General features: G+C 42.3%; 1 protein-coding gene and 1 non-coding gene across 2 annotated transcripts; one reads left to right on the forward strand and one right to left on the reverse strand.

Annotated features, from left to right (window-relative positions):
• Nucleotides 1-2,843: 2,843 nt before the first annotated feature.
• LOC115141324 (triosephosphate isomerase B-like) lies at nt 2,844-7,874 on the reverse strand. The gene is made up of 7 exons (XM_029680067.2): nt 7,683-7,874; nt 5,354-5,477; nt 5,100-5,184; nt 4,689-4,821; nt 4,094-4,179; nt 3,743-3,830; nt 2,844-3,530 (listed from the first exon to the last, which is right to left on the reverse strand). The coding sequence occupies exons 1-7, from the start codon at nt 7,789-7,791 to the stop codon at nt 3,412-3,414; spliced, it is 744 nt and encodes a 247-aa protein (XP_029535927.1). The 5' UTR covers nt 7,792-7,874; the 3' UTR covers nt 2,844-3,411.
• A 651-nt stretch (nt 7,875-8,525) lies between these two features.
• LOC115142280 (U7 small nuclear RNA) lies at nt 8,526-8,581 on the forward strand. The gene has a single exon (XR_003865486.1). It is a non-coding gene; the product is annotated as a U7 small nuclear RNA (small nuclear RNA).
• The last annotated feature ends 1,944 nt before the right edge of the window (nt 8,582-10,525 follow it).

The raw sequence follows: 10,525 nt of genomic DNA on the forward strand, positions 1-10,525 counted from the left end.
AGCCAATACACAACACTAAACAATACATTAATTGGACTATAACGGTGACAAACGGTGCCCACAAACTGTTAGGGCCTACATAAAGCGGTCCCAATTACCTTCCACTGCGAAACAGTTCATTCAGCCTCATTTACCGCCTTTAAAAAAAAACATAGCTGATATGGCTGACTTGCTTAAACAAATGTGGTTTCTACTGACAATTGAGATGTAACTATGGCATAAGGGGACGACGAGTGGATAAGAGGCAATGCGTAATTTAGATTAAAACATTCATGAGCGAGCTAGGACTGACACAATCAATATAACTATTTGTTCAGCACTTTTGAAATGTACAGCGACAGAATTCAGAACATGGGCCATTCTTACAGTATTCTCCCTGTACACCAAGTCAGAACCGTAGGATAAATAAAGGGGGCATATAAACAGACAATGAAAGCTCTTACAATATTCAATGATGACATTTCTCTAAAACAGGCTATAGGCTACATGTGCACCACCAAGTCAGAACAGTATGCTAAATTATGGGGGTAAAAGGGACCAAATTATTACGGTGAGGCACATGGGCTACTAACAGCTTACTACACAACATACACTTATGTATACTGTAGCTATGAAAGTAATACTATCTCCCTGGCATATTGCATCATTTATGCAGCAGCATACAGGACATTTCTGGACTCTCCTTATTGTGTTGTGCTCATTTGAACAGGAAGGTGGCGTGGCTGTGTCCTAAATGGGAAAATTTTGTCATCAAAGTCTGGCATTCTCTGGATTTATGGTGCTTTCAAGACAACGGGGAACTCTGAAAAAAACAAAGTTGCATCATGATGTTAGTGATCTTCAGGTCGGAGCTCTAGAAAGAGGCCTGAGTTCCCGACACGGAATTACGAGTTGAATCACCGTTCAAAATGTATTTTCCCAATCGGATCTCGCTTTTTTCCGAATTCCCAGTTCTCTTGAACTTCCAAACCACTCATTGTTGAATTTGTGATTTACAATTTGCTGTGTAATGTCTATGTCCAATGGCCAATGAGCACCGATATGTTTTATCTATCATTTGTCTTCATATGAAAAGGATTTGCCATTAGATAGTTGACTTGATTCATGATGATAACTGCTAGATTGCTAGCAAAAATGTTGAAAGTATGAAGTTGACATGATCAGTCCAATCAAAGCTATTGTAGATATAACGTGATTTGACGTCATTTTATCTATGGCCAATGACCTTCTAATGTAACTCTATGGCAGCACCCAATGGACTTGAATTTTTTAGCTCTCCCGTAGATTGTGCAGTGATGTAGTGTCCCCATGAGTGACAGAACACTGAGCCAATTACGGTTCAACTAGAGAACATTACCAACTCCTACATTTCCCACCACAGAAAGCTCTGCTCCTCATTTTTTCCTCACTGGACAGATGTGCTGCTCAGACTGAATTAATCAAATGTGAGTTCTGTATGTGTTGTATAATACCATACTATTTTATAAAAAAAATATACAGAGATGTTTTTTTTATGGTGTGGTTTTGGATTTTGATTTCCTCCTGTGTGTGCATGTTTTAAACTTCTGTTCAAAAAATTACTATAATTTGGACCAACCCTTTTCCAAATTTCACTTCTCTTTTCTCAAGTAATATGAACTAGAGCTGCAACCACAGCAGCCACACTAGGTATAATTCCACACTCACCCTGCAGCAACTAAATCGTTGGTCATGCTTTGCCTACACCTCATATGTTATGTGGCAATCAATTGGCCATCATCTCAGCAAAATGGTCCTTTTACCATAGCTATCAATAGCTACATTAGTTGGTGAGTTTCCAATTACACGCATTGCATATAGCGGTGGCAAAAAAATCCATTATATATTTTTATGTGTAACAATGCGAGGCACTCATCAGGCAGGCATTGAGTCAGATACGTGTCCCTATCACTTTGTAGTACCGCATGCATGGCTGGGTTCAACGCAAAGCAAACGTCTCATTTCATCATACAAATTGCATTACAGCATGCGTCAATCCAGGCAACATGTGCAACATGCAACATTTACGGTAATACAGCCTCTGCAGAAGTCAGGGCATTCATACTCCTTGCTCTTCATGGAGCAGCGCAGAACTGTTGAGCATATCTGTTGTGAAGGACAGGAGGTTGGTGGCACCTTCATTTGGGAGAAGGGGCTCTCGGTAATGACTGGGGTGGGATGGTATCAAATACATCAAACACGTGGTTTGTAAGTGTTTGACGCCATTCCATTTGCTCTATTGCAGCCATTATTATGAGCCTCCCCTCAGCAGCCTCCTATGCTGTTCTGTCTGCTATCCTTCCTTCCCACTAATCAAATCATCAATATTTATTAAGTAGATTCATTCATGCCTCCGTTGCCAGATTTGTACATGGTGAGATTGTCATAAGGAGTTCAGCAAACATGCATTGTGTAGGGAATGCTGAAGACGGCTGTGTTCCTATTCTTTGCTTTTTTTCCCCCTTACCCTGTGACTTTATAGCTTCACAGTTCAAGGTAAGGAGAGAAGAAGCCACATAGGAAAAGAGGATAGCGCTTGACCTTTTGAAACATCTCCACTGTCGAAGAATGCTGCAGAAGAGAAATAATCCATTTTGTTTGAGAATGTTGGCGATTGGGCATGGCCTAGTGGGCATGATATGAATTGCACCATTATCTACATGAACTCTCAGGAATTTGCAATCACATTACCAAAGTACCACCCCCAGAGACTGTAGTCTGACTGGCTTTACACAAAGGTAGGAATGCAGCCTGCTAGTATTCAAGATCATGCTGTGGAAGATGATGTGCCGTGTGTCAATAGCACAATAAAAACAGGACACAACTAGTCTCTAAACCTTTTATTACAACAACAGTCAGCCCCCCCCCCCTAACAAAACATGGTGGACATGTAATGGATGCCTCCCTCTTCACCGAGTAGCCAATGAGAGAGCGGATCATGTGTTCTATGGGAAGGGATAAGACCCAAAACATAAATTACACAAAGAGTCATCTATAGTACAAAGACAAGTGAATCTGATTGCTAGTTTTGACACTGTATACATAAAAGTTTGTAAACTTTCAAGTAAAGGCATGGGTTGTTGTTCCATCCAGGATGGTGTGGTCAAGCACAGTCCCTTTAAAAAAACAGTAGTGGAGGCTAGTACAAAAAACACTCAGTGGAACTAACACCTTTCACTGCTGTATAGTATGCGTGTCAAACTGTTCCTTTTCTTTGAAACATTAAACCAAAAAAAAAGAAAGAGGTAAAGACATCACAAATATATAGAATTTTTTTAAAAGGCTAAGGGAAGGGGGTTCTAATTGCCGAGTTTTGAGGATAATGGCTCAGGTTTCGTCTGAATGGAGTTGGCCTCAAATATGGACAAATATGGTCTGACCACTTCAGGGTTTTTATTGCTTGGCGTTGATGATGTCAACGAACTCTGGCTTGAGTGCAGCGCCGCCAACCAGGAAGCCATCCACATCCTTCATGCCTCCCAGCTCCTTGCAAGTGCCACCTGTCACAGAACCTGAGGAGAAAGAACAGACAGATATGAGTGAGGAATGGAGTGATGAAGGACAGCGTGGGGGTGAAGAGACCACTGTATGCTCCTACCACTGCATGCCCCTGACTTGAATTAGATTAGCTATGCAATGACAAAACCTATTAATCCCCGTTTGTGGTTGTGGCGTTAAACAGCGCAAGTGTGTTTAAACGTGAAGCATAGGAGTTTGGTCTCACCTCCATAGATTATCCTGACAGAGTTGGCTACTGCCTCAGACACATGGGCCTTGACCCACTGTCTCAGTTTGTCATGAACGTCCTGGGCCTGAGAGACAAAGATAAGAAAAGATAAGGAAAAAAAGAGATTGAAATAAAACCATAAATATGGGTTCCAAAGTCCAGTAAGCTCTGACTTTAGCCTTCGATTTAGTGATGAATCTCAAATGGACAACACCTTCTGCTCTAGTCCAGACTGAATATATGCAGTATAAAGACATTCAGGCTTTTAGTCACACGTCCCCATCCGTCCCAGGTTCTTTCCATTGCGGTCATACAATAGTAATGGATGACAATAGAAGAAACGCTTACCTGGGCGGGGGATGCGGTCTTGCCGGTGCCGATGGCCCACACGGGCTCATAGGCCAGAACAACCTTGGACCAGTCCTTAATGTTGTCTGCAAACAGAATTGACATAATGAATACAGTACTGCATTCACATGAATCAAAAAGGAGAACTCAAAATGGACACAGTGGCATCATGGACACGCTGGATGTAACCAAGTTGTTAACGAAAAGGAAAACTAATTAAATCACACTGAAAGTACCAATACAATAGGATGTATTCACACAGCAGTAGTATTACTACATTCAACAATGTTAGATTCGCTACAAAGTAATACAGGGTATATACAGTACTTGGAATTTATTGCCTACTTTCCAGATACAAAGAGGCCTTTGCAGGTTATACGACTGTTATATATTATTGTCATGGTTCTTGACATGTTTAACTCTGTGCATTGTAAAGTTCAGGGCCCATTTTCAAATATGTAAAATGCAAAACTGATGCTAGATCAGCACTCTAACACGCGGATTACAGGCTCTGATAATATATGTGTACACCTGAGCAGAATCTGTGCTTTTGTGTAACACACTCATTATGAATCAGTGATTTCAGTGACAATACCTGCGAAGTGCTTCGTCTGTGCGTTGATGACCTTCTCTGTGATGCCAGCTTCCCTCTCGTCCAGCTTCTCACCGATGCAGGCAATGACACCCAGTCCATTCTCCAGGGCGTGGGCGCACTTCTGACCAATAAGCTGTCAGGACACAAACAGTTCTCCGATCAGACAGGTTGTTCATTTATTTTAATATTTTTCACATTTCCTCTACTTGAACACCTTGAGTGTAAAATGGAGATTAAAATGATGACATAGATTTGTCACTGCTCCTCAAATTTAGTCATTTTCAAGGTCAATTCACTGTTGAGAGACTTAATCCAATACTGTGTCACGGCCCTGTTCTTGTGATAGTCTACTGCCTCCTCCCGAGACTACACATTCATAAACACCAGCACTCGACCAAATAAGCTATTTACCTCATCAGTCTCTCCAAAGACCCAGCGCCTCTCAGAGTGGCCCAGGATCACCCAGTGCACGCCAACGTCCTTGATCATCGCAGGGCTGAGAAGGAGAGAGAGGGGCCATAAAGGAAGTGAGAGAACGGAAAAAGAAAGAGCGTGTGAGTAAAAGAGATTAGCACACAAAGTACAGTCCGCCTGCAGGGTTGGTTCAGTAAAGCAATAGTGTCCTGAAGACACTAGCATCCGCAGTTACAGGGCATGTCCATTACCTGATCTCCCCAGTGAAGGCACCCCCCTTGACCTTGTAGCAGTTCTGAGCGGCCACTCCGATCTTAGGGTCCAGCTTGGCCCTGGCGAAATCAAGGTAGATTGACGGGGCGCCGCAGACCACCTCTGCAAGCAGAGAGAGAGAGAACCAACACGGTCATGCACTGACCACTATTCTCTGGGTTGGAATAACAGACCGACCAGTTAATATTCTTAGAGGTGAAATCCTAAATTCCACTTCAGTTGATTTTTTTCACTTAGTCATGCAATGATGTCAATGTGTGAGACTAAGTGAAAATTCTAAGCGGAAGTTAAGATTTGTTCCTTGATGCTTACATCGACGCCCATGAAACTAATATTTTTTAGAAACTGAAATAGGAAGTGCACACAGCGATTGTCGGTGACATCTAGTATCCGTTCCTTCGAGTGGTGACAACTCCATGTAGTGGCTCACTCTACTATTCACTTAAGTGAACAAAACAAGGCCTATCGATCAGAATGATTAGGCCTATTTGAGCCCGTGTTGGTTATACAGTCCAATACCAGAGTCTGCCGCATTAGTACACACTGTACAAGTGGGATATCCCCAGTGTTGTGGGGTACAGTAGGCCAGACACTGACATTAGCACTGTAACTATATCTTGGGGTTAAGTGTGTCTATATTAAACCCACCCAGTCACTATTCCCTCTGCAAAGGTCATTTATCCCTGCCAAGAGTCAGTCCCCCACTGCAAAAAGGTCCTAGTTCAACCTCCAAAAGGTCACTAGAACTCAGCTCACAAAGGTCGCTCATGTGGTAAAATTCTGCTGGGGTCGAACTGGACCTTAAATTTAAAGGTCAACCACAGGATACTTTTTTTTTTTAATACTCTGCAGGTTCATAAAAATAGCCTAGGGAAGAAGTGACTTACCATTGACTTTACATTTCTAGAAAGAGACGTGGGAAAAGCAATAGGCGAGCTTCAGTCGTCTGCTGGCCCATGCAGCGTCCGGTTTCACGCGTCAGTAAATTTGTACCGTATAGATTAGCTAGAGTTGTGAGGGGTGGCTCTTTTGTGGGGTAAAGTCCGAGGCTGTAGACAGATGTAGGTTACTACACGGACATAACTTGTCCTTCGGCGCACTCCGAGGCGCAGCAGATATTTATTTTTATTTTACCTTTATTTAACCAGGCAAGTCAGTTAAGAACATATTCTTATTTTCAATGACGGCTTGGGAACAGTGGGTTAACTGTCTGTTCAGGGGCAGAACGACAGATTTGTACCTTGTCAGCTCGGGGATTTGAACTAGCAACCTTCCGGTTACTAGTCCAACGCTCTAACCCTGCCGCCCCAGATAACGCCCATGTATCCTACAAAAACGACACAAAACCTGACTAAGTACTTGTAGCTTGTTCTTGAACCTGTGTGTTCAAATGCAAACATGGGATCAGGGCATACGCCTCTGGCAGTTTGGAAATGCGCGATGTTGGCGTTTCCGCCATTCTCTCTGGCGGAGTGGGGAACTCTACTTTATTGGTTAACACAATTAGTATGTTGCGCATAAATGAATTCGGGTCTAACGGTAGAATATGCATTTCTAAATTACAGTATTGTGATGGTGCAATGATATCCACCCTTGGTCCTCCTGGTAGTTATATTAAAACAGGGCTCGCGATCGGATGGATCATTATAATGCATCAAAGAACAAAACAGACATTCCGCCCCTCGCTTGCGCCAGACAGACTGTTGTGGCTACGTGCTGTTCCGAACGTACGCCCACTGTCAACAAAAATCCATTTAGCAAGTCATGTTCTTCTATCCTAGTTCAGTTTAAAATACTGGTTAAAAATCCCTTGACACAATGGAGTTATCCGGTTACAAATGATTATAGGGGGCTTCAGTACCAAAATAGGCATATGCCTATGTATTCTGCATTGTATTCTGTATTCTCCACAAATTGTCACCATCGCATAGATCGCATCATAATTATGTAAACATTAGTGTCAGGGTATCCTATAATTTAAAACCATTGTGAAAATGGCAATGAAATGGGACCTTACCGGAGTATAGCTTGGTTTGCCACCCATTGATTCGTGCACTGATACCAAAAAAATGACCTTCCCTAACCTTTGTTTCACGCTTTTTCCCCCCTTCTCTTGATGGAGAGCTAAAACAATTTACCTTACAAAAGTCTAATTTCACAATGCAAGTGTGCGGTGCGACTGTCATTGCAACTGGATAGGCTACACCAGGAACCCAATGCGACAAGTTACACCGTTTCAAATATCAACTCTAATCCTACTACACGAGTCAGACATTAAAAGGACAGAAGCCACACAGAACCACGCACCGGTGTTGGGGTCGAGCTTGGCAGAGTTCAGGGTTTTGATGAGTTCGCCAAGGCTTGCCTTGTCGCCATTCATCTTCCAGTTACCACCAACGAAGAATTTTCTGGGCATATTTGCAGTATAAGGTTGTTTCTCGGCCTTAGAACTGAGCTGGATTCTTATCAGGCGGACCTACTTCGGGGAGAAGAGCAACGAACCCGGCGCAAATCACTGTATTTATCATCATGGGCCACGTAACCCAACCTCTCAGTTTGTTCTATTGGTTTACAGAGACACGCCCAGAATAGCGTTTCCTTATGTACAATGTTAGCCTTTTATTTCAGTAGAATAAAGAGTACAGGCAACATTTTCAACAAAAAAAATGGATGTTCTTCAAATTAGGCTATCTTTGTTTTAAGCGTGAAAATAATATTCATGTTTCAGTACATGGGGATGAAATACATTGAAAACATGTCGAACATTCCCACAGAGCACCCACTGAAAAAATGTCCGGCTATCTCAAATAAAATGGCCATTCCGATCAGACGGCGAGCGGGGCCTGCTAAATCGAACGAATCCATTCGCACGCAAGAAAAATTAGAGAATTCAGCGCTTTGATTGGCTAGCATTCTATCTTTTACTTTGCATACCCAAAATGCATTTCGCCTTATATTTCCCGCAATCTGACTTAAAATAACTTTTTTTAAAACAACAAAGCAAGCCATCTTGAGTAACATTACAAAATATTTGTCACATAATATGTTAATAACTGAAATATATTTTTTTGTACGCCTGATAGGAGCTAACTCTGACACAAACACTCACTGTAAATTTACAAGAGCGCTTGTGACCTTCAAAAGATTATGGAAAATTTGCTCTTTTAGTATTTGTCAAGTAGGTGTCTTCAATTGAAGAAGCCCCCGAACTCTGTAGAAAGTAAATGAAACATTTGTTTCTTCTGTTACAGATTGAACGAGTGTAGATTTACGCAATAAGACCAGAGGGGTTGTGGGAAAGTGGCCATACACAACAAACCTCAGAGGTGCCTTATTGCTATTAGAAACTGGTTACCAACGTAATTAGAGTAGTACAACTCAATGTTGTCATACCCCTGGTATTAGTCTGATATACCGTGCCAAGGCTGTCAGCCAATCAGCATTCAGGGCTCGATCCACCAGGTTTATAATTTGGAATCAATCATTCACTGTATGTTATGAAATCCTGAGTGGTGCAGTTGTCTAAGACACTGCATCGCCATGCTAGATGCGTCACTACAGACCCGGTTTCGATCCAGGGTTGTAATCACAACTGGCCGTGATCAGGAGTCCCATAGGGCGGGCATAATTTCTCCGGTGTCGTTAGGGGTGGGGTTTGGATGGGTGGGGTTTGGATGGTTAGGCCATTGTAAATAATAATTTGTTCTTATTAACTGACTTGCCTAGTTAAATGAAGTTTAAATACAATTTTTAAAATCATGGGGTAGTAATCCTGATGTAGGTTTGAACACTCAGTGATGTCAATCCAATACTTTAGCTATTAGTTAGGCCAAGAGATCAGAACCCCTTGACGAGATTGCTATTATTGGGTTAAATTCGCCCCCTTTCTTCAGAATGCGCGTCCTTGCTCATTACTCCCAGTAAATTGATCACACCGGCATCCTTGGGATTTGCTCTCGATGACCACAACTGGGGGGCATCCCACTTCTGACACCAGTGTAGCAAAGTAAGAATGTAGTCCAGACCGGGGTTTAAACCGACTGTCAACCCAACACCTGCCCTCTTGAGTAAGTGGCTAGGTATCGGGTTAAGGTCGTCACTGTATGATATATACAACAATACAATAGGCCTACTTTCATTTTGTAAAAGTTTGTCAAAAAAATGATAAACTGAAATATCACAGTTTAAGTATTCAGACCCTTTACTCAGTACTTTATTGAAGCACCTTTGGAAGCAATTACAGCCTGGAGTCTTCTTACATTTACATTTACATTTAAGTCATTTAGCAGACGCTCTTATCCAGAGCGACTTACAAATTGGTGCGTTCACCTTAAGACATCCAGTGGAACAGCCACTTTACAATAGTGCATCTAAATCTTTTAAGGGGGGTGAGAAGGATTACTTTATCCTATCCTAGGTATTCCTTAAAGAGGTGGGGTTTCAGGTGTCTCCGGAAGGTGGTGATTGACTCCGCTGTCCTGGCGTCGTGAGGGAGTTTGTTCCACCATTGGGGGCCAGAGCAGCGAACAGTTTTGACTGGGCTGAGCGGGAACTGTACTTCCTCAGTGGTAGGGAGGCGAGCAGGCCAGAGGTGGATGAACGCAGTGCCCTTGTTTGGGTGTAGGGCCTGATCAGAGCCTGGAGGTACTGAGGTGCCGTATATAAAACCACGTGGCGGGATAACGTTTTGTTGTTTTTCGAATTAAAGAGTGGGCCTTTAAAACCATTGGGGAAAACAAACCTAAAGAGTGGGCCTTTAATCATTAGGGAAAACAAACCTGGTGGTGCATGCTTACCTCGGCAAACACGTAATTCCCAACTAATGCCACAGGGGGGGGATTTTACACCACTGTTGATCAGCACTGACAACAGAATGTAATATGATATTAGGCAGTGGATGGAGGAAAACCTTGTCTACTGTATTGATGGAAGTGTGTAGATACAACCTAATGTATTTTTGCCCACTAAAAAAAGTTGTATTATTTTCGTAACAATTTAAGATCAACATGCACTATATTACAACACCAGTAGGCTGTATATTATTTTACTTAAGTGAGAGAGGTTGCAGTAGATTGATCAGATGTTGCGAAATTTGGGGGCAAACGAGATTGAAAGTCGATGTGGTGAGAAAGGCGAAGAATGAACATTAA

The sequence above is a fragment of the Oncorhynchus nerka genome, linkage group LG14, assembly GCF_034236695.1.
Source record: "Oncorhynchus nerka isolate Pitt River linkage group LG14, Oner_Uvic_2.0, whole genome shotgun sequence".
Taxonomy (NCBI): Eukaryota; Metazoa; Chordata; class Actinopteri; order Salmoniformes; family Salmonidae; genus Oncorhynchus; species Oncorhynchus nerka.

Bases quoted from the DNA above. Each gene is read 5' to 3' on its own strand.
- LOC115141324 (XM_029680067.2), bottom strand. From the start codon at position 7,791: ATGCCCAGAAAATTCTTCGTTGGTGGTAACTGGAAGATGAATGGCGAC. The intron at 5,478-7,682 runs GTGCGTGGTTCT...CTCTGCTTGCAG, and splicing joins CAAGCTCGACCCCAACACCG to AGGTGGTCTGCGGCGCCCCG. The intron at 3,531-3,742 runs GTGAGACCAAAC...CTTTCTCCTCAG, and splicing joins TGTCAGGATAATCTATGGAG to GTTCTGTGACAGGTGGCACT.